Here is a 26,049-nt window from a genome sequence, read left to right on the forward strand (position 1 = left end):
ACTGGTTTTCTATAGATGATACCAGTAGTATAGGGAGTAAGTATGGAATATGGTAGGATACTGAATACTACTACTAGTAAGGTAGTAGTACCCTCGGAGGTACCGGAGATATACTATTGGGGACCTATTCTCTACCTAGGTATATATAATGTAGACACACTGGCGGTGAGGTACTCTTATACTGAATACTTAAAACACTGGGCTTAACTATAACTATAATTATAGTAGTACTCACTAACTACTCATAGACTATACTAATACTACTAGTACTAGTACTAGTACTAGCACACTGTAATCTGACTCACAGAACTGGATCGAAGCCTCTTCAGACTGATTTCTAAGCACTCCAAACATTCCCCGCTACCCTGGATCCTCCCCCACTCTGATTGGCTGCCGATCACCTGCCTGCACCAACTGGGAATTGCCCCCCCCCCCCCCCCAGCATCCCATTGCATCCATTGGATTGATACCTCTTCCTCCACTCCCTCAATGTCCAGTTCTCTTCTTTAATCCCGGTCCCCGTTTCACTCACTATCCCGGCGGAAAATACGAGACCCAGTCCGTTTGTGGTCTAGTCAGTCTTAGCCTTCTTAGCCTCAGGCCCCGCTACGATCTCATCTCTTTTTTTCCCCTCCCCGTTGAATCATCATCCCTCCAGGCTCCGGCTTCGTTTGTCCATCACAGGCCTTATAGCCTTCAACTTGCCACTCTTCCGTTAATTCCGTTCTGGAGGGGACCAGAACGCTTCCTATCGGCAGCCCCCGTCTCATTGTGTGTGGGCGAAACGCCCAGTCGACCGCCTCGTTTCGGATCATTCCAGAGAACCGATCTTTCGACCCCCTTCAATCTCTTCAATCATGAGTGACTACGACAACCTCTATCAGGCTGGGATGTATCTGTCCCCGGCCAGCAGGATCTCCTTCTCGCGGCTCTATCATCCAACAACCCCTCCCAAAAGAACCCCAACCATACCCCGCAGATCAAGCAAGATCTCAGCCCCGATCAATCCTCAAATGGTGGCCTGAGTGCCCCCCCGTCGGGTGGATATGAGAACGCTCAGTTTAATGGCTTGGACTTCGGAGAGAATGAGAGTCCCTACCTCGACTTCAATCCAGACGTCGACTTCGAGTTTCCTGGCTCAGGAGACCTGATCGGGGATTTACCCGATGGCGAGTATGAACTCGGGGAGAAGCGGAAGTCGATGGATGGGAAGTCGGATGAAGAGGAGGAGACGGGTAAGAAGCGACGGGAAAGCGAGGCAAAGAAGCCAGGTCGCAAGCCGTTGACGTCGGAACCCACGACGGTATGCCCATCCTGACCACTCGCAAACCAGGCAGTCAGTCCCTAACCCATCTCACAGAAGCGTAAGGCTCAGAACCGTGCCGCTCAGAGAGCGTTCAGAGAACGCAAGGAGAAGCACCTCAAGGACCTCGAAACCAAGGTGGACGAGCTACAGAAGAGCTCGGACACGACTACCCAGGAGAATGGCCTGCTTCGAGCCCAGGTGGAACGCCTCCAGGTGGAGCTGCGTGAGTACAGGAAGCGTCTCTCGTGGATGACGAGTGGCACTGGTCGCTCAGCCATCAGCGCCATTCCCAGCGCTCACTCCAAGGGAGCCTACGGCCTCCAGAACAACGAATTCTTGTTCGACTTCCCCAAGTTTGGTGACCTTCCCGGATCCCATCTGTTTAATAGCCAGGGCAACAAGAACGATCAATCAAAGGCGAAGTCGAGGGATAACGTGCCTCGTGCCCCTGGTGTATTGAGTCGTCAAAATGGAAATAGTCCGGCTAGTTCCAGCAATTCGAAAGCGAGCACCCCCACGGCCGGTCCCAATTCCAAGCCAAGTCCTTGGTCGAATGGGACCCCCGCTTCCGTCAAAACCCCTTATAATAACCTGAAGCCTTCCTACGCCTCGACACACGACACGTCGACCTCGGATTCGCCGTCTTCCTCATCTGACTCGCATCAGAGCCAGCTGCTTTCATCGAATGGCACCTCTCCTGAGCCCAGCGTGAACTCCCCATCAGACCACAAGCCCAATGAGTCCGGTGCGAATACTTGCAGTGTTCATGGATCGATCAATGGCGAACAATCCTTCTGCGCCCAGCTTGGCATGGCCTGCGGCAACATCAACAACCCCATCCCGGCGGCTCAAAAGGGCAAGTCCAAGTCCAACAGCATTTCGAGCGATCAGCCAGCCCCTACCGATGATTATGGGCTAGACTGGTTGTCTCAACAGAACGGTGGCCAATTCGACCCTGTACTGTTTGGCGACTGGAGAGAGCCTCAGGACGCCGTGCTCTCCCAGGACTTTGGTTCTTTCTTCAACGATGCTTTCCCTCTTCCCGACCTGGGCAGTCCATCTCATAACCTGACAGAGGCAACAACCCAGTCGACGCCGAAGCCACAGCCGAAGAAGGATCTGGTGTCTCGAATTGACCAGAAGCTCGAGGAAGAGGTTGTCCCAGGCGAGGACAAGAATTCGATGCTATCTTGCAATAAGATTTGGTACGGTCATAACTCTTTTGACGATCCGATTATCGACCAGTCACTAACGCACTCTCCTTCCAGGGATCGTCTACAATCGATGGAGCGATTCCGCAATGGCGAGATCGATGTTGATAACCTCTGCTCAGAGCTGCGCACCAAGGCCCGCTGCTCTGAGGGTGGTGTCGTGGTGAACCAGAGTGATGTCGATGATATCATGGGCCGCGCGAAGTAAACAGTCGACCCGACCCGGTTTGGGATGGAGACGGTTTGCATACTCTATTATCCCACCCAGACACCTCACTTCACGACTCACGGAACCCGCTTCACGTCCAATCAGCTGTACACGTTATCAATCATACCCATCATCGAATTGTCATTTGAAAATATCCGGCGTCATACATACAACTCAGGAAATCCCTCAAAATGAGAGGAATCATCGGCCATGCGCACCGCGCTGCACCGCACTATCATCTACTTCGAAATTGAATCCGTACTGGCGCACTATTGGCCCACTGCCTCGGAGGCACTTTGAATTCGTTCTATTGATCTTCAGATTTTTCCCTTTCTTCTTCTACTTCTTTTTCGTCGTCTTCTTCTTCTTCTAGCTCTTTTGTCTTCGACTGCTCATGTTGCTAATGTTGATATCTTCATCATTTCTCTCCTTCAGCCCGGCGAACGGAGACCCGGTTCTCGTTGTCCTGCGATGCAATCTAGCAGAATGCTGGCGCATTTTATCTTATCACCGGAGGAAAATATGGTTGGCGAATGGAAAGGAATGGCCTGGAAAGGAATCGGAATAGGTAGTTTGATACTTGCACGCTTTCTTTTGTGCTGTACCCATGTAAACAAATCTGAGTACTTCGAACGATTTTGTGAATGCTTTTCTCTTGCGTAAGTAATTGTAACTACTAACCTAGTAACAAACAGTATTGATCTTATCAGCTGGGTAACAAATACTCAGAGCTTCCCGATTTGACTTGCATCTGTCTCTAGACCAGACCAATTAAGAACATACAGCTTACTACATCGCTACAGCGAGTTACCACTGGGAAAAGACATACTGTACTACTCCGACCTGATCTAGACGCAATTGAAACTCCAACTAGTACAGGTACAGGTACAACTACTCGTTACAAAACCAAGAACCGAAGCTGTAAGGGTATCGATGTTTGTCTCTTCCGGAAGGAAAAAGGAATTAAAGTACAAAGAAACAACCGGGAAAAAGGGAAGAGGGCAACGACAGGGATGGTAATTATTTTTTTCTTGCATTGGTGGGTTTTCTTTTTCTCTTTCTGTCTCTGTCTTTCGCTCATAGTAGCATGCGTGTCGGATTCACGTACGCTCTGCCAGAATCTCGCCAGACTTGTTCTCTGTCGAGTTTCAACGTGCTTCATAAAGTGACCCCCGGACTTGATCTTGCCCCTCTCTCCTCCCCATAGGTTGTTTGGAGCGAAGTAGAAAATCATTGTAATAGACCGGGAATCATTGTAAAGCACACCATTCGCTAAACGTTGTGCAGGGTGGGGTGTGGGTAGAGGAGGAGGAAATTCGAAAATGGGTTTCACGGAGTGAATAAGAGACACAAAGGAATTGGAATAAGTCGCAAAAAAAAGAAGAAGATGGGAGGAAGGAACATGGTGTCAACGTGAGAGGCGTAGGAAAACAGTTGTGATCGATGGATGTGTCAATCACTCGAAGGATAAAGCGCGCGCGGAGAATGGAAATGATCTCTAGCTCAGAATTTAAGCGTCACCAGAGGGGGCGGGCTTGTCACCCGAAGGGGTCGACGCAGGAGAGTCGTTTGGCCCACCACTCTTGAAACCACCGCGGCCGCCGCGGCCTCCACGGCCACGACCCCGGTCACCACGACCACGGCCAGTGAATCCACCCCGGCGAGCACCCTCGCTGTCACTAGCAGACTGGTACCCACGCGAGCCGGCGTTGGATCCACCACGGCCACTTCCTTGCCAGGTACCGGCGTTACCCTGACCACGGTTGCGGTCCTCGAAGAACTTGAAGTTGGGCTTACGAGGTTGACCACTGGCCGTAGGGCCAGACTTCTTGTGTTCAATAGGTTGACGGTCCAAGGCGGCCTTGGCATCCTCCACAGTCGGGAATGTGACAACGTGGTTGAACTTGCCATACTTCTCAATCTTAATGAGCTTGGCCTGGTCCTCCTCTGGGAGCAGGTCGCGGATGGCTTGCTCGTTTTCGACGTTGGAAACGAAAAGTCCATTGCTAGGCTTCTTTTCGCCGCGAGGAGCGGGGGATTCGCTGGTCTTCTCTGGCTGGGCGGTGCCGTTGGTATCAGCGTTAGCCTTCTCCTCACCGGCGGACTGGGTGGAGGTTGCAGCAGGCTGGGGGCTGGCAGCCTTGGGAATCACGGGAATGGGGGAAGCACGGGCGGGCTGGCCCTTGGCCTGACCGGGGGCAGGGGCTCCGCGAGCCGGAGGTTGGTTGAACTGAGGCGTGGAAGCAGTAGGGCGGCCACCAGCACCGGTAGGCGCGGGGGAAGCAGTGGTAGCAGGCAGGCCGCTGGCGACGGGAGCACCAGCAGCGACGGGCTTGCCGCTACGGTGAGCGAAGTTGAAACCTTGAGCCCGCATTTCCGTAGCGATACGTCCTCCCTCAATCTCTAGAACCAAGTATCCGAAGGCAGCGTCAGCCAAGTTGAAGTTCCACATGTTCTTGAAGGCGCTCTCATCCACTTGGCCGGCAGCATTTCCGGCGGCGACGGGGCCACCGAAGGGGTTGCCGCCATTGGCGATGGAGGGCATCTTCTGCACCACGTCCAAAGCATTGTCGAGGAGTGTCTTTTGGGCCTCATTAGAGTTAATGGCGGACTCAACCTCCCCGCGGACGGTCTCCCAGACATCATTGAACGAAGCCTTGGAGGCAGCGAGCTTGCCTCGGTAGTGGTCAAGCGAAGGGTTGACGGAGAACTCGTTGTAGGAAGATCCGTAGCGGAAGTGCAGACCAGCGGAGACGGAGAAGTCTGCCTTGAGAGTGACCGAGAGTTGGTTCAGCATACCCTCACGGGCCGGAGAGGCGTGTGTGACGAAAACGCGGGTCTCGGAAGGATCATAAACTCGGTTCGCGGTGTCGATCAACTCTCCCATCTGCAACAGGGTGGTCCACATGGTACCCTGTCCACCAGCAATCGTTGTCTTTCCCTCGCCGTTATCGAATAGCTTGTGCATCACCACTGCACCACCCAGACCCAGGAGGCGCAGCTTCACACCGCCAATGTCCAACAGTCGCGAGTTGGCCTCATCGATGATGTGCAACTTGTCAACCTTGTACTCGCCCGAGCGGAACTTCTCCAACACGCGCACATCTTCGCAAGCACCCCAAACAGTGTAAACAGGAACGTCTAGAGTGATGCGCTTGTCGAGAAGCATAGAAAGCTCGGAGAGGGGTAGCTGGTCGGGGTGAACCGTTGCTTAATGGATTGTTGGGGAGGGACTTGTGCGATCGTCCTCTTGACATTTTCAGGCAGGAGGGGAGAATATTGGGCGACGTGCTTAAGTGTCCTAGGGGCGACGAAGGCCGAATGTTAGCTGGACTGTTTCCCCGAAAAATGTTTGGTGCCCGGCTGACGCGAACGTAGATCCTCCTTCCTGGCCAGGCCATCGGGCAGCAACCAAAGGGGTCTAGCCAAAAAGCAAAAGTCGCGAGATCCAACTCACTTGTCTGCAATGCGCTCCAGGGAAGTATCGTCGTAGAAACCAAAGTCACCCGTGTGGATGATGTGGTCTGCGCGAGCCTGCTTCGCGAGTTCATTAAGGGACTTCAAGTTTCCTACCGATCATGCCCAATTAGCTCAACTCCAGGTCAGATTGTAGCCCAATCATTCATATCATCCATACCTCGCACATCTGCAATGCACAGGATCCGAGTCGGTCCATTCTGAATTACTCTGCCATTGTTGGGGAGAAGCGGCGTGGCCCCGGGCGCCGGACCCGATGGTGTCGCACCGTTGGAGATGGGGTATCCTTGGGGACCAAAGTTGTGAGGACGGGGCTAGAGACAGAGAGAGAGGGAAGTGAAGATTAGCACGGGATCACTTCGAGCTAAATCGCGCCTGGAATGCTCGCCAGTCGGACGCGGAGTGCAGTGCACTCCGCCATCGAGGGGGGGAGCGCCGCTGGGGGCACGGGGACACTTACGGAAGCCATGAGTGTGAGAGGGAAAGAAGAGATTATGGCGTGAATGACAGAATAAAAGGAAGGGAAAAAAGCAAAGGGGGAAGATGAGAGGGGGGGTGAGAGGTTGAAGGGCAAGAAAGAAGATTCACGCATGAAGCACGGCTGCTCTCTTCGGGCGCGGATTAGGTAAGCCCCCTGGCGAGTATAAATTACTTCATTACAGCTTGAAGTATAGGAGTTGTTTACAACACATATCTTTGTTTACACACTGCAGATATGGTAGTACAGTATATAGACTACTGGCAAATATGGACATACAGCTAGTGAGACTACATCAGGCGCCTCCTATGGCTATCTAGTTGCACTACTAGCAGTACAAGATTGGTAGAAAGGGACATATCAACTTCAAGTTGCCAACCTCGGATTAGTTACTAGTAGTAAATAGTATATTCAAATAACAAAATAGCATAAACTTCTATCAACGAATATTATGCAGCTAAGTACAATAAGTAGTAATACTTTATACAAGTATAACGGTGACTTCTTCCCTCCCTCAGCCCTAATCAGGCACCCGATGCCCCCCCTTCGGCCACGCCCTCGGCGGTGCCCCCTGCATAGCCTCTTCTGGAGACGACATCTGGATCGCGCTCCCAACAGAACTTGTTACTGAACCCAATGGACTGTTTCTTATAAGGACATCTCTTTTCTCAAATCCGACCTTGGGTATCGTAAGATCGCGTTTCCTGCTGGCAATATACAGTCGGTGAGTTCTATCCGGCGCAGATGCGGTATAGTAGCTGGCTCTTAGCCATCTCCCATCGAGCCTGAAGTTTTGACCTGGTATATATCGTCCGGGTGACAACACTGCTTGAACTCTGACCCATGGCCCCATTCTGCGTCTTCGACCACTAAGTATCACTGCTTCAACCTCCACAGACGGTTCGTGAACCATTTGACCATTAGCGACAACAGCAGTGATCATTCCCAAAGTCATCACTTTCGGTATATCTCCACCCGGGCGATGAGGCCCTGCAATTATTGATATATCCTGTTGGAAAATTCGCAGGTTACTGCAGCCAGTGTCATGAATAACGTCGAGCTCGTCCCACCAGTCGTAGTGTGGAAGACGGAAGGCGGTTTGATACTGGGGATAGTACTACTAGTCAGATACTGGCTCACCCGGAGAAGAGTACTAAGACATAGGAACACATACCACATTGAGACCAGAGCGACGATTGGTGCTTCGGCGCCCCTCCTCGACTGTAAGCATCGCTAGCCTGCCTTCAGGACCAGGTACTTGGTTCTAGCATGAGGAACGCAAATTAGCTAGACGGAACAGAATAGATCAATGGAACGGAAACGTACCCCTTCAACCCAAAAGTCCTTATAGCCATCGTGCTTTTGATTAATTGCTTCAAATTCATCCCAGTCAAATAGCCGGGGCTCGCAGAGCTGAACTCCTTTCGACCAGTATGTAACAAGCCCGGTCCAATCTAGTGCTCGCGACCTGTATGCCTTCAATATCGCTTGAACATTAGACAGTTGCTCATATTGATCTTCCTTTTGTAGACAGCCCTCGAGGTCCTTGAGGACGGTGACTCGCTCAATTACTTTCCAACTCAGATCCTCTCGTTCTCCAACCGCTTTTTCCCTGTCGTTGAATCAATCAATTGGGCCATTTAAATAAGTGAAAGAGTCGAGCGAGTGAGAATTTATGCATACCGGAAAAGGGCCTGTGCTTCCCGATAGTCTTCTAATCGTCTCTGAAAGATATGAGGCATAATATTATCCTCTAACCTCTCCAGACAACGGGTGATTTGAGCATCAATGTCTCTGTGAAACCAAATCAGCATTTATCGAAACCAAGATATCAAAAACAGTTAGTTACGCACTTTATGTCAAGGTCGGGCTCTTCTGAAGTCCATCCTTGTGGTAGCCTCCGTTCATCTGTCAATGGCTCCGGTCCACGATGCTTCCACCTCCGCGGCTTTTCAGGGCACTCAGCCATGGAACAAATATCAACTATGTCCACATAGGACTTTGTAAGCTCCAAATCCTCTACATTTAGTTTTGTACGAGGTGTTGGGTCCGATGGAGACCCGTCTTCGTATGATCGGTCCCGAGAGCTCGATTTGGTTCTCTTTCTCTTTTTCGAGTCTCCCCTCGAGAGTGAAGTATTGCGCCTGCTAGATCTTGGCAATGGAGAAGACTCCTTGTTGCGGGATTTTCTTAGTAATGGAGAAACACGCCGTTTCCTGCGAGCGGTACGGGTCGCCGGAATGGGTGGGTGAATCGTGGTCCCTCGATCCGGGGTATACTATTCTGAGGTGAAAATGATGTCGGTGCGGTGGATGGAGAGGCAAAATAGCCCGAAGAGCCCCCAGAGCCTCTAGTACTTGCACTTGAGAATATATTGTGAAACTGGATTGTCAGGTCAATTTCACGAGAACTGGCAAAATAACATAGCAAACCAAGAAATTATAGCGAGCAGCGTATTAGATAAAAGACCTGTGAATTGCCCAGTGTTGAAAGGAATCAAAGAAGACTGAGAAATTTCTAGATAGTTAACGTCTTTGTGCTCCTTGATGCTGTCTATCGTGTCTTTCATATTCGTTCCCAGACTCGAGTTGCTCAATGAAATCGTGGTTTTGCCTCTCGACCACCAGTTGCTTTCACCTTTTCTCAATGAGATCTCATGCAACTTCAAAGCCGCCTTCGAAGTATAATTTCTCCTGCTAGTTTGCAAACCGAGTGATCTAGTGTCAATTTCCGAGAGCATGAGCCAGGTCCCTCATTGTTGGAAGAAGACACCAACTCGCCAAACTGACAGAAAAGAATACTGCTACGGGCCAGGCAAAAGAATAGAGTAACAAGGATGTAGAATGTAATTACAGAGAGTACCAGCTATGTACATGATTTGAGCTGCGCGATCAAAGCTCAGGCCCATGAGATTCGAAGCGGGACTTGCCCCCCCTTATGCTTCACTTGGGTAGACTTGTTAATGGACAAAGACTGAACCGACGCCGGACCCTTCCAAGCCAGAAGCGCAAAATGCCCACCGACCGTCGGACGTGCGCGACATAAGATTGGAATCCCTGGTTCATTTCCATGGGCGGACGTAGAGACATATCGATCAGAGAATGGCCAGTTGTGTTTCCCGTTTGTCATGAATGCCCATAGGTCATCGACGAACTCGTCCCGCGTGTTCGTCTCAAACGTGGCAGCAAGCCACATATTCCAATCGGACTTGGCCCAATCCTGTCTGTTGTCTAGAGGAACCCCGTACTCGCCTCGGACATGAGAGTAAAATTCGCTGTTCACCCGAATGGCGTCGTTGGAAAAGGTGTTTAGTCCAAGAAGGACGTCCGGGAATAGGTTGTATGGAGTCTTCCATGATTCAGGGTAATCAGGATATTGCAGTACGAAATGTGTTTGTTCTGGATCTGTGCCCAGACCCTGCTCAAAGAAAATGTTTGCGTGTTCCTCGCCGATGCGAGAGTATCGGTCAATACCACTGAGCTCACCAAATGCCTTGATACCAACCGCCGCCTTGATGGCTAGGTTTGTCTCGTTGGCGAGGGGACCGGCGGCATCATTGGAGGAAAGTTGGTTTGCGATGTCGATACTGTTGTCGACCAAGTAGTCGGCGTATTTCTGGAAGATGTCCATATACTGACCTGTCCACTCAGAATCTCCTGTAGCGCGGGAATAAGCAAGAGCAAGAATCAGCAGATTGCCGGATTCCTCTATCGGCATCGGCTCGGCCTTCTGGTCGTCATGGCCAATGGCATTTGGGTAGTGACTGCCGAGGTCATGAATGGTATACGGAAGATGCCACGGCCGGCATCTAGGTACCGCATCACAGGTTCCAACATCAAGCGAATCCAATCAGGGTCCAGGACCCAATAGATAGGGAATGCTGGCATAATCACATCAATGGTGTTGACATTCCCGTCGCTGGAAAGCTCCTTGATGAATGCCAATACATCGTCGGTGTCGAGGGAGTCATTTGGAATAGTCAAATCTGTTCCACCATATGCTTGGCGGGTAGATAGAGCAACAATATCCGCATATTTGGGACCAGCTGCCGCAGTAGCAAAAGCTGTCAATTCTTGATCCAGTTCCAACGACTCTCTGAGTGCGTCTCCGTAATCATTCAGGAAGAATGAGAGAGCTTTATGCGTAGTAGGGTACTCTGCGCGGTAATACCCGGTGTATTCTTCTCCGAGATAGTTAATGGCTGCCTCTCGTTCGTAGCCTACAGCAAAATTGACAGATGCTTGACCGTAGACAGTTCCTAAATCATGAGCCAAGGCGGCGACACTTCCGTAGGACCAATCAAATTCTTTCCCAGAGAGATCGCCCTCCTGTGCGAATTGAGCTCGCACCGATTTGGGATCTCCGGTAAGGGAAGAGAGGCTGCTATATTCAGATGGGCGCGAAGCGAGAATAGCTTTACCCCAGAGTGCCATATCGTTAGCCTCGGCATACTTCGCTGCATCTTCCACGGAGAGCGAATGAATAAGGAGACCGTCGTCATGTTCTTCGTAGTTGAGGACGGAGCGATCCTCGCGCCCAGTCCATCTTCCATCGATATCTGAATAGACTTGGATATCGTTACCGAAATAAGACCCGGAGACTTTGACCGTCAGGTAACTGAAAGGAAGGGACTGTCGCAAGTAGTTTGCGGGGGTCACAGGCGAGAAAAAGTCGAGGGTCAATCTCACGGAGCCGGCCGTGAGGTCAAAAGTGGAGTGAGTCGAGGTGAACTCGGCACGACGCACGGTGGCAGGCAATATTTCGTCTTCGTCAAGGTCCGGAACACCCATTACGCTATACGCCTGGCCATCGACACGCACAATCACGGACCAGCCGAGCTCCTGGCCCGCCCAGAATTGTGGTTCGGAGTAGGGAAGTTGTTGCACGCGATCACTTGGCATCCATGCTGATAGATAAGGGTTGCGCACCGCCAGCGGATACGATGGAGGGAGCACAGGGTGATGTGTGATGCTTCCCTGCTGGTGACCTTGGTGGCCATTGCTGAAAATGGACAAAACGGAGGCGCAGAGGGAGCCCAGTCCCAGTGGCCCTTGGAAATCGAATCTCATGATGTGTGGTAGAAGGGTCGACCTGGCGCACCGGGCGCATGGATCGATAGAACAATGAAAGCAAAACTGCTGCTATGGAAGGTATGGCAGGAAGGAGAGATGATGGGGATGTCAAAGATGAAACGAGAATTCAGCTCGGGTTAGAAAGCGAAATGGCGGGCCTATGGCCCCCTGTTGACATTGTTGGCTCCGGGGTCCGCTGATCAGCCTACATTGTCGTCATCGAGAGGAGAAGCCCATTCTTGCCGATCGAAATGGTCTGGGCGGCTATTCTAGCCTTCAAACAGCGAGGGGCCCGGGGGGGGGGGGGTTGATCCTCTGATGGGTCCTCAGGGGCCAACCAGATAGCGAATAGGTGGTTCCTGCGGCGCCATGGCGGGGCTCGGCGTAAGACTGGGGCGCGTAGGCATTTTGTCCTAAGTCTCGTGTATGTATATCTCTTGATTTGAAGAGTCTCTTCGTTTGAGTCAGTTTGTTAATTATCCTCCTAGTGCATAACTAATAACTACATGGCTATATATCGTAGCATAGTTCTATAGTACCAGTACCATGGTTCATGTTCATAGTGAATTGTGCTCTGCTTAAACTGACGAGATGGTCGTGCCTGCCATACCTGCCAGTGCCATCCAATTAACTAGTTATATCGTACCTGCCATATAACTAGCCTAATGTATCCATGTTACATCCAAACATACCACTCGGAGTATAATCAAAATAGAATTAATTCTGAACAGGAACTTGAGTAAACTTTGATTGTACTGGTAATTTTGTCCTCATAACTTCATAGGAAATTCTCTTTTATAGCTTAGACTCTTCGATGCGGCGACCGATCTCGTCGAAGTGAATCTGCTTGCCACTCCGCAGGGCCTCCTGAAGATAGGATCCAATCTCAACAGCCTTGACAGCATTAGTCAACTTCATTGGAAGGGGTGTGTTGTCGAGGCAGGCAGCGGTGAACTCGTTAGCCTCATTTGTGAATGCAGGTCCAAAGCGGCCGATAAAGTTGGGCGGGACCTCTCGAGTAATGCCGCCGGAGTGATAGTAGTTGACGAAGTTCTTCTGAGGATTGCCGTTGACGGTGAGTTTGCCCTCTGTGCCAATGATCTCTGTGGTGTCCTCTTGTCCGTGGGCCATCATGCGGGTGCAGTAGTAGTAGGCGATCTTGCCATTCTGGAACTCGACAATACCGACTGCATTATCGTAGTCCTTGTGCTTTTTCAGCTCGGGCTGGACGGCCGTGATACCGTGGGCGGAGATGCTCTTGGGAATGGAATCGTCGCCGAAGAACCAGAGAGTCAGATCGATGTCGTGGACAGACATGTCGACGAAGACACCCCCAGACCAGGCGGCATACTCCACATAGAATCCAGAGGGGTCAAACTTGTCGGCGGTTTGACTGCGGATAATCGAGGGACGACCGATGAGGCCCTGCTCGGTCTTCGCGAAGGCATCACGGTAGGACTCGTCGAAGCGTCGTGAGAAGCCACACATCACCTTCAGGTGAGGCTTCTTCTTGGCGGCTTCAACGACGGAACGGCACTAAAAGACTATAATCAGTACAAAATCAAGCAAGAAGTGAGATAAGGCGAGGAGGGTGCGTGACGAACCACTTCTACATCAACAGAGAGGGGCTTTTCGCACAGAACGTGCAGGTCCTTCTCGATTGCCTTGATGGCTTCTTCAGCGTGGACTGAAGTGGCAGTTCCGATAGCAACTGCCTGAAGACCGGGGTGTTTTAGCATCTCATCGTAGTCGGTGTACAGAGTCACTCCATGAGGCTCAAGGTTGACTCGGCCCCAGGCAATCTCGTTCTGATCGGGGGTGAAGGCTGCGACAAGTTCAGCGCGAGGGGTCTTTTGGAGGAAGTTGATGGCATGCAACTTTCCCACACGACCAAGGCCAGCCATGCCAACTTGTAGTTTTTGAACACCCATTGTGTGTGGTGAATGTGAGAGTAGCTGGAAGATGTTGCTATGCTGGGTGAGAGAATGATCGAATCCGGGGTCCTACTGCGGGTTTAAATAATTCGTGATGGAGCTCAAGTAGGCCTATCCAAGGCACAAGTCTTCTACTGTGCCGACATTGCAGGAAAGTCTTCCCATTGACTCCATCCGCACTCCATCTGCATATTCTCATGCACCACCACAGCACCACACTTAGATGTCAAGTGGAAAGACTTACCTTATCCTCCCGAACGAGTAAATTTGCCCACCACACACGCCCGTGATCCACTTCTTGTCAGGTGTATTCCCTGTGATTGATCAGTTGCTGATTGTGGGGATTGTTCCCCGCACTGCGGAGAGATTTGCCTCAACACCCCAGGGAAATTCTCTCCGCATATTCAACCCCAGAAGTCACTCCGTACGGAGTACTCCATAGCCAAATGGACTCGCGGCCACGGAGGAGTCGTCTAGTGGCAGGCTGGTAAGTGCCACATTTTCCTGTGGACGATCATCTACTAATTACCTATTGCCCAGTCAACGATGCCGTGGTAAGTTTAAGCGAGGGAAGAGATGAAGGCGAATCCCATTAACCTAAACGTGGCTGCGTTTTCTAGTTCGTCATTTGAAGTGTACGTCTTTTGGGCGAATCATTGGCTTTTTATGCATATGCTGATTGTTCACTCCAGGCGATGTGCATGCAGAGATCTGTCGGCACTGTCAACGTGTCGGCGTCGGGTGCAACCGATCATCGGTCCGGTTTCGCGAGGGGCTGGCATTGCCAAGTATTGCCTTTCCAGAGGAACCGAGTTGGCCCCGAATTAATGGAAAAGGTACTTTGTATTCATGGAATATCAGTCGAAACATAAACAATTGCAATGCTCACTCTCCGACAGTTCGCTTTCATGATGAAACATCTGAGATCACAAGCCTATACGTAGAAATCTCAGAGGACCCCGAGTCTCAATGGGCTCACGAAAAAGATGATTATTCTCACGGAAACCCGCATCATGAGACAGTCATTGATACACCTAAAGAACCTCAAATTGGTCTTCAGCATGTCGTCAACCTTCGATCGCCCTCAGTGCCCAATACCGCGGCAGAAAACCCCTCTCCTGCAAGTCTATCAATTATCTCGTCATCCTCATCTCGAACTAGATCCAGCTATACCACCCTTCATACATTCACCGAACGAGAAGCCATTTTGATCCGGAATTTTGTTGAGAACATGGCTCTTTGGGTGCGTTCGCCAATAGAACTTTTGTGTCAAAAGAACATTGAAGCTGACAGACAATAACTATAGGCCGATATCACCGATCCAAAGCGTCATTTTGAAACAGAAGTGCCTGCAAGGGCACTCAAAGATTCAGTTCTTCGCCTTGCGGTCTTGGCTTTCTCTTCGCGGCATTTAAATCGAAAAAATACGGAAGATGCAACGGAAGCACTGCAATACCATAACGACTGCGTAAAGCTACTGATCCCTGCAATGTCCGACCCAGAACAACATATTACTGAGGATATTCTGGCCTCGGTGGCAATCTTGCGACAACACGAGGAAATGGACGGTAAACAGTTCTAATGGCCACCCGTCAATGAACCAGCAACTAATTCTTCTCCAGGGGAGGATAATCAATTCCATCTAACTGGCACCACTCGCATTCTCAATACCGTCTCAATATTTGGGTCATCCGGTGGCCTGGGCGAGGCTGCGGCTTGGTTATGCCTGCGTCAGGATATTTATGTGGCCCTAACGACTCAGCAACCACTGCGAACTGACTTACAAAACTTCCTGGAGTCCGATGTTTTTGACAGAGATGATGACTTTGCGTGGTCTAGTAGGATGGTCTTCCTACTGGCAAAGGCTCTGCAGGATGTCTTTGCAAAGAATTCGAGTTCAAAATCCATTGACGAGGAGGTTCAAGAATGGTATGCGAACAAGCCACATACCTTTGAGCCAATCCGGGTAGTTCCACGCGGATCGGAAATAGAAAATCGATTCCCGGCTATTTGGATGTTGTTGCCTGTGCATGGTGAAACCCCTCTTGTCTATTCTCTGTTACATTATCTAGTACTGATAATGGTGCAGTTGTTGGCTTGCAATACTATCATATGACCAAGATTGTTCTGGCACTTTCTCAAAGTTCCAACGCATCTTCTACATATGAGACACTTCGACAATCCCGATTAATTGAGGTGAGTCCTGGATTTTTTTATCACTTCATCGGTCGTTGCTAAAATCTTCTCCGCTCAAAAGAAAAATATTCAACATCATTTACTTCATGTTTTGGGCCTTGCAAAATCTAATTCTAAAGCTGAAAACACGCTGTTCACCGCACGTCACAGTCTGGTAGCATGTAAGTTTGCTCGCAATGAATGATCTTCCCGGTTTGATGGGATCTTTGTTGACCAATTAAGGGGGCTGGGCTCTAAGGAGTCGTGGAGATCAAAAGGCAGCAGAATCCCTATTACGAGACATGCATGAAAGGACAGGATGGAACATGGATTTATTAATTATGTCGCTGCGGCAGCAATGGCGCGATGAAAATGAACATTGAAGACCTCCCTGGTCGGGAGTTGATATTATACACGACTGATCCTCAGTCATCACATAATGAATACCTGCGGTTCAGGCAACAATTTCGTCCAGTTCTCACGTTTTCGCTTCTTCCGAATTTCCTGAAGCAGATCCAAAGCTCTCAAAATATTGACAAACCCACTGCGACTGAATTGTCTTTTCAAAAAGGTATCAAAGAACAACTGGTGCTCAAGCGAGTGACTCTCGGACGCAGCAATAAAACACGCCCAGATAAGAGAATGCTCGCCTAGCGATCCCTTGGGGATCTGCTCGAGAGTCGATTTGAAATCTTCTACTAGGTGCGTCGATGGTGCTCCATCATCTCCTAGGGATGCTCGATAGAGGTAAATGTCATATGCTTGTTGCCTCAGGCTCGCGATTCGGTCAAAAGAGTCGAAATATGTGGGATAGAGATGACGATAGTACTCGAGGCAATCAAAACTCTGTTGGCCTTCAAATATAAGGGTGCTTGTGCCCACGTCCTGACTTATGAACGGCGCTCCGTAAACTCTTATCCTGGTGATGTTAGCTTTAGAAATTCCCAGATTAACCAGTCAGTTCGCACGACTTACTTGTGAATTTGCCGTAGAAGGAACTGGGCCAAATCTCCCTCTGCAAGCTTTGAGTCGCCGCCAATAGCTTGCAAAGCAAATTGCAACACGTGAAACACGATGGGAAAATCCGAGGACCCGTTCACCATCAAAGCCACGAGAAGAACAAGTATTGTTAGAATGATGACATGCTGTGTTTCCAGATCATATTTGTCGATAGACCTTTTCTTTTGGAGCTCTCGGATGGCCATTGTATAAAGTTTAGCAGCATCCTGGGGTCCGCAGCCTCTTCTGCTGGATAGATGGAATGCAGATGCTGCAAGGACCGCGTTCATAACCAGTTCATCGCGATGGGCTATTGGAAGAATCATATGTCGCCACCCATTATTGTGATCGTCAACAATCACCATCTCGGGAGCAATATTTTGAGAAACTAGATAGATCAATGGCTTAGCGATGGGCATCTTAGCTTCGGGTCATTCAAGAACCTACAATAGTCCAGCAAGAACAGCTTCCCAGGGCTCACTGAGCCAAAGTTTGGAGAAACTATAGACTTTTTCCTGAATAAGGGCTCAGATTTTGAGTCTTGAATGTCTTTCTCATTGTTGATCGGACTTTTCCCCCTTGTCGAGCAGAACGTTGGAGCCAGAACCTGGACTTTCCCTTTCCCAGAACAACTGGATTTCTTCGAACACTTCGTTCCCGGAGAGAACTTGAAACTATTGCGAAATTTCCACGACGAACCGAAACCACTACAAGAGATACCCTTTGCGTCACATTTCTTGCAGTTGGGATGTGTGCGATCACAATGGATTCGGCGCTGAGAACACTCGTAACAGCCTGCCAATTAACAATAAGAAATTCATTCAGTATTGGAGGTCCTAGATAGGGGTTCATACCTTTAATTTTCGGCACGTAGGGTCGTTTCCTCTGTGGCATGGTAGTAGGGACGTATCCGTTATGGTTATGATGAGTGTGAATCCTGTTCACCCCTCCCAAAGATAACAAAAAGTGCGGGGTATGCAGCATCCAATAGGAACATTTATAGGAATATACTAAGAGCCTTGGAATATTACAGCAGTCTAATGATTTAATGCTAGTACACAATCAAATAGAAATGAATGTTCTAAATGCCGTTCAATAATTTTGATATATGCTTCGATCGCCAATCCGGTAGTCAGAACAATATGATACAAATGAATACCGGTATATGTAAGCTTCAACCAGGTCAGCTCCGGAACAACTGCAGACCACCCTCTTCGTGGTCTTCATCACTCTCAGCATCACTGCCGCTATCATCCCCTTCGCCCAGCAACCCACTGGCAGTTCTGCCTAGCAGTGAGGCAAAGAATTCATCACGGGCCCGAATCGTCCATCCGCCACGGTCCTCGGGAGCCATAAAGTTCTGTAACTTCTCATGCACGTTGTACTTCATCTTACGGCCCTTAGAGGCACGGGTATCAATGTCACGCTTAACCTTGTCGTTGCGCATACCAGTCACGGGGTGAATCGGAAGGCGAGAGGGAAGCTGGGTGAGGGAGTCGAGACCGCCGGACATGGCCTCGGAGGAGGACATGCGTTGCTCGACAAGCTCACGGAGAAGAGATTGATAGAAAATAGTGTCGTCGTAGATTGGTTCGGTGTTTTCCGTTCCGTGGCGAGCGCGCTTGGAAGATCGGTCGCCGACTTCGGTTGCGACGTGGGCATCAAGAACAGCGGTGATAGTCTGCTGGCCCGAAGCAGAGCCTAGAAGCTTTCCACGGGCATTGGGAAGAGAGCTCGGGGCTCCCCTGACCTTGGAGGACCACTTGTCGAGAACTGAGCGGCGGTGTGAGAGGGATTCGGATTCCAGATCGGCCATGCGCTCCCAAAGCGAGGCAGATGTGGTTGATGGTGTAACAGAAGAACGCTTGCGCTTTTTCGTCTCGTCCTTGGACTGGGCTGAGGCGAGGGCAGTGCGAAGCTCCTCCAAAGTAGACCAAAGTGCAAGTGCTGCAGATTCCGCCGACTTTATCGCCTCGGAATTTGAAGCGTCGCCATCCTCTTCCTGCGCATCTTCCTCCTCGCCAGAAATCCCGGAAATGTCGTTGATGGCGGTCAGACCCTTTTGCAGCTTAATCCGAGTGTTCAGCAACGCATCAAAGGTAGCACGCTGCTCCTTGACAGCCTTTCCCTTGGCCGCATCAGCCTTGGAAGCCTGTGAAATGGTGGCTGCAATGGTCTTCTGGTCCGTAGCCATAAGCCTCCGCAATTCCTCCCGATCATCAGCCGATGCTTCCTTGTTGCCGGACTGCTTCTTGCTGACGCTTGGTTTGCGCGGGGCAGATGATTCTTCGTCATCAGATGTGATCTCATCTTCACTGTCTTCGGCATCTTCGGCATCATCTGACAGGTCATCGCTTCCTGCGGATCCCTCTAGATCAGATCCTGATTCTTCTTCGTCGGACAAGGCAGCGCCCTCGTTGTCGCTCTCCAATTCATCTGAGTCTTCATCGTCGTCGCTTCGGGCCGCGAAAGGATCATCCTCACTGTCGGCATCCAGCGCATCTCTGCTGACACGAGAGCCGTCGTATTGTTTGCCGAGAGAAACGGGTTCTTGCTTGCGAAGCTTCCCTTTGCTGTTTCTTGTATTAGCAGACCATCGCGAGCCGTGACAGGTGGAGACAAAGTCTTACCCTACGGCCTGGTAATGCTCTCTCCCAGCATTCGATTCTGCGGGCTTGCCACCCTCTTCATCGGAAGAATTGCCATCGCGCTCAATGTCCTCGGGATCAAAGTCTGAATACAATCAAATCAGATCAGCATTTGGTAACCTCGAGGAGTTGGGTGGAAATTTCGACATACCCTTGGGAGTTGGATCTTCCAGATCAGCGAGCTGATCAGCTAGCGACTTTCCAGGTGCCATGGTGAGTGAATGATAGGCCTTCTGGACTTGGTTAACACAAGAAGATTGGAAGCTGCGCCGACCTTCACTTTTTTTTTGTTTTTCCGGTTATCCGGAACAACTGCCTATTCTGGGACTAGTGTCTCCGCTTCTCAGGCGGTGAGTGCTCTCGTGCTATGGGCGGTGAACATCAGGCCTGCATTCTGCCGTTTTTATATGTGCGAGCATCACCTGCAGTCTTAACTTCTTCTCTTCTACCCCCGCGGTGCTATTTACCAAACAATGTGGTCTATACCAACTAGCTGCGCACCAATGCGTAGTCGCATGTTCTCGACCTTTCGAGTCCTTCAGCATGACAATCCCCTCGTCAGTATTCAACCACCATTGCGCCTCGGTTATATTAGCGACCTTTATTAACAATTCCTAGGGTCTCCCACGTTCAGGCACCCCTCCAAGCCTCAAGAGCCGCCGCGGACTCCCTCAGAAACGCAAAATTCGAGATGTGGAGAAAGTCATTGCCGTGTCATCGGCCAAGGGCGGCGTGGGCAAGTCAACAGTTGCAGGTAGGTCTGCTATTGAGGCTTGCATCCTCTTGCATAGTGCATAGTGCATAATGCTGATTTATACTTCGACCAGTCAATCTGGCTCTCTCCTTCGCTCGGCGGGGAATTAGAACAGGTCTCCTAGATACTGATATCTTCGGCCCATCCGTCCCAACCCTCCTCAATCTCTCCGGAGAACCTCGACTCGACGAAAGTAAGCTCCCATCCATAACTCAACAACTCTTCAACGATCCCGAACCATTCATTTACACACAAAATTACAACAGATAACTGCCTCATTCCCCTAACAAACTACGGCCTAAAGTCAATGTCAATGGGCTACCTCCTCCCCCAAACCCAAACAGACACCCAAACCGGCGAAGTACCAATGGACACAACGCCAATTTCCTGGCGCGGACTAATGGTCACAAAAGCCATGCACCAATTACTCCACTCCGTATCCTGGGGCCCATTAGACGTCCTCGTTCTAGACCTCCCACCCGGAACCGGCGACGTCCAATTAACAATCAACCAAGAAGTGATAATCGACGGCTCGGTAATAGTGACAACGCCCCAAGATATCGCGCTCCGCGACGCAGTCCGTGGCTTTGGTATGTTCCAGCGCATGGATGTCCCAGTCTTGGGAATGGTTCGGAATATGGCATATTTCGCTTGCCCGAATTGTGGGCATCAGACGAAGATTTTCTCGCACGGCGATGGCGATGGTAGCAATCACTCCTGTGAAGATCGCGGTGTTGTCGCAGAATGTAAGCGGCTAGGTGTGGATTTCCTGGGTGATATCCCGCTCGATGCGCGAGTTTGCGAGGATGCGGATCGTGGAATGCCGACTGTTGTTGCTGAGGAGAGTGCGGAGCGAAGTGCCCGTCGCGAGGCTTTCCTTGGTGTTGCTGAACAAGTTGCCCGTAAAATTGGCCTGGAGTGGCGTTAACCTTTTTCCTTGCCTTCTATGACTGGACCAATCGCAATTTGGATTCTTGCACATATGCCAGTGGTATTACGGTTGTCGGTTGAAGGGCTAGAGCGAGGTGAGATCTGTACGATAATATGCATGAAGATGATTTCAAAGGTAGATTTATTGTTTGCGAACTTAAAAGTATCAAGGTTGCTACATAAATCCGAGCAACTCAAATCATAAAGTCAAGGGGTCGGCCATAGATCGTATTCGCGTCCGGGAACTTCTCCAGTCTCCCATGACCGTACCCGAAACCTCACCAGAAGGAAAATGGGTATATTGAACAAATAAAAAAGGGGAAAAAGTGTCAAAACAATTCAAGAAGAGTAGATGGTAGATCGGTGTCATTCTGAAAAGATCAGAAGCATGATATATGGGAGATATGGTAAGGCAGAGTTGGCCAGATTCTTAAAATGGCTTGGTTGGAAACGAAAGAGATTGATGGAATCGGGAACCATCAAAAGTAAAGTGGAAAGTGATTGAAGTGACAAGAAAGGAAAACGCATGGGATGTAAATGGTTGTAGCAGCGCCTTATGCAGAATCAAAGTTGTTCATCGGCAGTCTTGAAGACTTCACGATCAGGCATCTCCGGACGATGGGAAGTTGAATTTCGGGCCTCGTCAATAGAGAGCCCAGGGCGCAGTGATGATGTCTCGGTCGAGAAACGTCCGTCTTCGTTGGGAATGACAACGTTGCTAATGCCCCTGACATTTCTTACTGCCCTGGTGCTAGCTGCATCGGGGGTGACACCATTGGGGATGCCGACATCCTTCTCGCCACCAATGGTACTAGCATCGTCGGACAGAAATTCGCTGCGACCGGCTACTGAAGATGGCCGACCGTTCAGGTAAGGCAGTGAAGCGTTTGAAGTCATCGCGGCATGGAAAAGAGCTCTTGTGCTTGCGCTGTCGTCTTGCAGCTTGTGGTTGTCAACCTCAGGTAGAATGAGGATCGGGCCACCACTTTTCTGCGAAATTGGCCGAGAAGCAGCTTCTGGGTCACTAGAAATGCGCCCGGGTGTGAAATCTCCATTGGGTTGCTTCTGCTGACTGGCAGTATCCCAAGTGACAACACCAGCACCAGCAGCGGTAGCCTGTGAAGCTTTGTTGGCGTGAGCATCTTTATTCTTCGCGGGCGTGCTCGAATATGAGCCTGCTTGACCGGCATCCACACTTGTACGGGTTGAGCGACGACCAGATTGCTGGGCCTGTTTCTCTTTTTCGAGAGTCCGCTCATCGTGCTTGCTGCCCCAGCCACTCCATAACATCAATCCGTAGTTCTTCTTGGCGTGACGTTTGGGCAGTACGCCAGGGGCGGCCCGTCGAGCAGCCAAGGAGCTCGGTGGAGGACATTCGCCGTTGAAATCTTGCAAACCATGTGCCATCTCTTTTATGCGTCGGCCCTGAACCCGAAGCTTCTCCTTGGAGAATTTCATGTCCCATTCATGCTTCTTAGCTAGCCACTTTGAGATAAGTTGCGGGTTAATTGCGCCAACTTTATCGGGAGGAGTATCTAGAATAGGATAGGACGATGGCGGATCCAATGGATAAGTACGCCCGCGTTTGTCAACTCGTTCACGCAACATATGGTGCGAGAAGGCGGGCAAAGGATCCCCTGCTCTTCCGACATAAGAGATCCCCGTATCCGTCCTCTAGGAATCTTCGCACCATCACGAGGACGGGAACTTGAGCTGCCATCCGACCCACTGGAAGACACTGGGGAAATCTGACTCTCATCGACGATTTCCACCTCGGCATTCTGGGCCCGGGCGAGTGCCCAAGAACCGAACTGTGAGATGACTCGGAACATATACTTGGCAGGCCGAGTAAAGCTAAATGTCGGCGCGACATGGCACAGGTTTTCCCAAACTTGGAACTGCACGTAGGTGGGTTCATATTTGTTCAGAATCTCACGGTCAGGGTCGAATTCGTCAAGGTAAACGTCGCTCGGCGGGTAGGCAGTAGGATTGGCGGCCTTGTGTGCAATGTAAAACTGCTCGTCTCGAAGCATTTCACCTCCGCCACTGAGGATCTGAAGTGGGGGAAGGCCACCTAAGGATGGTTGAAGGATTGGGGAGACCAATGGATGCGAAATGAGTTGGTTGGTGGTATACATCTGGATTTGATCCTTGAGTTCGACCGTCTTGCCTTCCAGTTCAATGTGGATATTATCAGGCTCGGCGTGCACGGTGTTGGGGTCTGTGCTTTGCTGCATTCCGGGATATGCATGTCCTGGAGCAATCGCTTTCTTCTCATGTAGTGTATATCCATGAACAGCTGTCTCCTCTGCATTGCTATTAGGGGCTGGGACTGTTTTATCCACGTCTTTTGCGGTGAGGGTAGGTTGGTGGGAGAGTTGCTTGATTTTCAAGATTTCATCGGCATTCGGCGGCGGCCAAGCCGTTGATGGCTTGTGTCGAAAACCATAGGGAGGAATATAGTCACCAGGGTTATCTGCGACGATGCTGGGCATGGAGTGGGTGAGGTCCACCCATGGGGAAATGAGGATCGCCCCAGCGGGCAAGGGGATCCCCTGATCGCGCATAATGACCATCAACGACAACGCCATGCCTCCACCCGCCGAGTCGCCCGCAATAATAATTTCCTTCGAGTCGTAATGTTTCAGCAGCCACAAATATGATGCCAGGCAATCTTGCAATGCACATGGGAAGGGGAACTGGGGAGCAAGACGGTACTCCGGAGCGAACACGCGACCGTTGAGCTTACGCGCATGACGCTGCATCATGTACCGATGGGTGTCCACACTGCCGAAGAAGTATGCACCGCCATGGATGTAGAGCATGATGCGATTGCTTCGCGCATTGGACTTCTTGTTCTCATTGTAATGATTGCGCATCTCGATCCACTCCCCCTTGAGGTCCTCTGATGGACCACGCCATTGCCACCATTCCTCGCCGCCGACCCGCTTGATACCCTTCGGGCCGAGCTGCTTGGAGATCGCTTTTCCGGCAGTCGAAAGCTCGTCATCTGGGATAATAACGGTCTCGGTTCTCACCCAATGCGGACTCGGGACCCATTGGCTTGTGAACGCTTGGATATCTTCGACAGGGTGCTTGGAGGCATAGTATAGAAACTGTCGGGTGATCTGGATTCCTTCATCGTAGGTGATATGAACGGAGGGCTTGTCATGGAGAGACTTGCGATGTAAATACTGTCCCAAGAATCCATCAGTAAGCTTCTAGTGACCATGTTTGTTTGGGGAGTGGGTTTGGGACCTACATGAGCGATAAAAGTTTGGATGGCAGTTGGCGTCAAAGCCATGCCCAGAGAAACGGTGTGCAATGGCATTGTCCATTCAAAACAAATTGGCCACGCGAGTTAAAAGAGGGAAAGTTGTAAAAGGGGAGAAAGTAGGACGAAGCGAAGAAGCAAAGTGGAAGTGGAAAGTGGAGAAGGCACCCGACGTCATAGCTGAGACAAACAGAGCAAACATTGTGGGGCTGGCAGGGGCAGTTTCCACTCACCGCCGATCGGGTTCGTTTATGTACACAATACGAGCATATCTTCAAGTTGAATATCATCAACATCTTCATTTCATTTATGTATGTTCTGTACACACTATGTACATACTATCTATGCTCATTCCTCACTCACCGTCTTCGCTGAGAGGCCAGGAACAAGATCACTATATACACCACTGCCACTATCCCAGCCACAACACTGCATGCTATCACCGCCCCTCGCGGCGAATATGGATCCTGAAACCCGGTTAATTGGAACCCGAATCCCATGTTGATGATCCCCAGTACGATCATTGCGCGGCCAAACCATCGGTGCAGATATGCAAATATCCCCTTCCCAGAACTTCCATCCCCGACACTTTTGCGGAAATGTCGGTGTTGCAAAAGTCCCATCGCGGGTTGGAAAACGACCAGACCAGCAACCACGATCATCCCAATGATGGGATGGTGATTATGCATCAAATCCAGATCTTGAGCCATTGTGATTCCAAGTGCCATTCCTGCAATTGCAAGCACCAGATTGACGAGCTGCAAAACCGCGTGCGTCATGATGGTTGATGGGAAAACATAGAGTGCCATCGCCCCGAACGGCAAGAAGATGACAAAGACCAAGATCATCACAATCGCATGTGCTAATTGTCGCTTCTTTAAACTTTTCCCATCAACGGAATCCTCGGTTTCTGCCGATGTGACCGTTGCGCTCGACAAAACAGCAAATGGGTTGGCGCTCGAGTCCGAACTTGTTGACAAAGCACCTGTCGCTTTTTTCAGGTTGACAGTGGCGGTTCCCTTGTCGTCGTGCTCGGTCAACTCTGCCGATACACTATCCGTACTCAATGGGTCCCCATATTTGACAGCCCAGATCCAAGGACTCGAGCTGCTGGTCAAGTCCAAACTGCCCCCATCCCAACTTATACAACTATCGCATCGAATATTGGCCGTGATTCTTTCCTGGTTGAAGAATCCACTACCACCCAGCACGGACACATCTGCATCCGAATTATGTTCTGGCTCAATATGGCCCTTTCCGAGACGGGGCGAGACTGTCACGTTGTCGCTGCTGCTCCCAGCTGTATACACAACGAATATGTTGGCTCCGCTCATTCCAGTTCCTTGTCCGAGTGCGAACCATTTTACCGGGCTGGTAGAATTCATCTGAAAGAATATCGGCCCCTTCCCCGAATTTGCTGTAGTTTCAGGAACGTGGATTGTAAATGTCAGGTCATTTCCTCCTGGGATGATGCTTTGAAATTGGGCTGCTACAAAGTGTGCCCCAAAGAGGCAGAGCCAACAAAGGAGAAGCATCATTGTGCAAAGAGTACCAGTGGTGACGGGTTTTGAAGCTTCCCCGTT

General features: G+C 50.5%; 10 protein-coding genes across 10 annotated transcripts; 3 read left to right on the forward strand and 7 right to left on the reverse strand.

The window, feature by feature from the left end:
- Window positions 1-857: 857 nt before the first annotated feature.
- yap1 (putative bZIP transcription factor AP-1/Yap1) lies at window positions 858-2,725 on the forward strand (the record flags this gene model as incomplete). Its single annotated transcript, XM_056626204.1, has 3 exons — window positions 858-861; window positions 885-1,303; window positions 1,361-2,725. 3 exons carry the CDS (start codon window positions 858-860, stop codon window positions 2,723-2,725), a joined length of 1,788 nt encoding a protein of 595 aa, XP_056491999.1.
- A 1,510-nt stretch (window positions 2,726-4,235) lies between these two features.
- N7509_001568 (uncharacterized protein) lies at window positions 4,236-6,671 on the reverse strand (the record flags this gene model as incomplete). The annotated part of the gene is made up of 5 exons (XM_056626205.1): window positions 4,236-5,915; window positions 5,960-6,026; window positions 6,183-6,294; window positions 6,363-6,516; window positions 6,663-6,671. The coding sequence occupies 5 exons, from the start codon at window positions 6,669-6,671 to the stop codon at window positions 4,236-4,238; spliced, it is 2,022 nt and encodes a 673-aa protein (XP_056492000.1).
- Window positions 6,672-7,200: 529 nt separating this feature from the next.
- On the reverse strand, window positions 7,201-8,823 carry N7509_001569 (uncharacterized protein; the record flags this gene model as incomplete). The annotated part of the gene is made up of 5 exons (XM_056626206.1): window positions 7,201-7,785; window positions 7,855-7,944; window positions 8,007-8,292; window positions 8,364-8,474; window positions 8,534-8,823. Coding segments are annotated over 5 exons (1,362 nt in total), but the record flags the coding sequence as incomplete, so codon positions are not given.
- A 755-nt stretch (window positions 8,824-9,578) lies between these two features.
- On the reverse strand, window positions 9,579-11,749 carry N7509_001570 (putative glutaminase; the record flags this gene model as incomplete). Its single annotated transcript, XM_056626207.1, has 2 exons — window positions 9,579-10,443; window positions 10,497-11,749. 2 exons carry the CDS (start codon window positions 11,747-11,749, stop codon window positions 9,579-9,581), a joined length of 2,118 nt encoding a protein of 705 aa, XP_056492002.1.
- A 798-nt stretch (window positions 11,750-12,547) lies between these two features.
- Window positions 12,548-13,683, reverse strand: N7509_001571 (putative NAD binding Rossmann fold oxidoreductase; the record flags this gene model as incomplete). Its single annotated transcript, XM_056626208.1, has 2 exons — window positions 12,548-13,288; window positions 13,357-13,683. The coding sequence occupies 2 exons, from the start codon at window positions 13,681-13,683 to the stop codon at window positions 12,548-12,550; spliced, it is 1,068 nt and encodes a 355-aa protein (XP_056492003.1).
- A 449-nt stretch (window positions 13,684-14,132) lies between these two features.
- N7509_001572 (uncharacterized protein) lies at window positions 14,133-16,244 on the forward strand (the record flags this gene model as incomplete). Its single annotated transcript, XM_056626209.1, has 8 exons — window positions 14,133-14,173; window positions 14,227-14,240; window positions 14,379-14,929; window positions 14,993-15,254; window positions 15,309-15,719; window positions 15,776-15,882; window positions 15,944-16,043; window positions 16,105-16,244. 8 exons carry the CDS (start codon window positions 14,133-14,135, stop codon window positions 16,242-16,244), a joined length of 1,626 nt encoding a protein of 541 aa, XP_056492004.1.
- A 49-nt stretch (window positions 16,245-16,293) lies between these two features.
- On the reverse strand, window positions 16,294-17,279 carry N7509_001573 (uncharacterized protein; the record flags this gene model as incomplete). The annotated part of the gene is made up of 2 exons (XM_056626210.1): window positions 16,294-16,780; window positions 16,837-17,279. The coding sequence occupies 2 exons, from the start codon at window positions 17,277-17,279 to the stop codon at window positions 16,294-16,296; spliced, it is 930 nt and encodes a 309-aa protein (XP_056492005.1).
- Window positions 17,280-18,043: 764 nt separating this feature from the next.
- On the reverse strand, window positions 18,044-19,720 carry N7509_001574 (AATF family protein; the record flags this gene model as incomplete). Its single annotated transcript, XM_056626211.1, has 3 exons — window positions 18,044-19,433; window positions 19,491-19,593; window positions 19,660-19,720. 3 exons carry the CDS (start codon window positions 19,718-19,720, stop codon window positions 18,044-18,046), a joined length of 1,554 nt encoding a protein of 517 aa, XP_056492006.1.
- Window positions 19,721-20,011: 291 nt separating this feature from the next.
- On the forward strand, window positions 20,012-21,190 carry N7509_001575 (Mrp/NBP35 family ATP-binding protein; the record flags this gene model as incomplete). Its single annotated transcript, XM_056626212.1, has 4 exons — window positions 20,012-20,065; window positions 20,127-20,262; window positions 20,336-20,455; window positions 20,529-21,190. The coding sequence occupies 4 exons, from the start codon at window positions 20,012-20,014 to the stop codon at window positions 21,188-21,190; spliced, it is 972 nt and encodes a 323-aa protein (XP_056492007.1).
- A 566-nt stretch (window positions 21,191-21,756) lies between these two features.
- Window positions 21,757-26,004, reverse strand: N7509_001576 (uncharacterized protein; the record flags this gene model as incomplete). The annotated part of the gene is made up of 3 exons (XM_056626213.1): window positions 21,757-22,829; window positions 22,883-24,386; window positions 24,910-26,004. 3 exons carry the CDS (start codon window positions 26,002-26,004, stop codon window positions 21,757-21,759), a joined length of 3,672 nt encoding a protein of 1,223 aa, XP_056492008.1.
- Window positions 26,005-26,049: the final 45 nt, after the last annotated feature.

The sequence above is a fragment of the Penicillium cosmopolitanum genome (assembly GCF_028827165.1).
Source record: "Penicillium cosmopolitanum strain IBT 29677 chromosome Unknown utg000004l:1.0-4361866.0:1.0-4365735.0, whole genome shotgun sequence".
NCBI lineage: Eukaryota > Fungi > Ascomycota > Eurotiomycetes > Eurotiales > Aspergillaceae > Penicillium > Penicillium cosmopolitanum.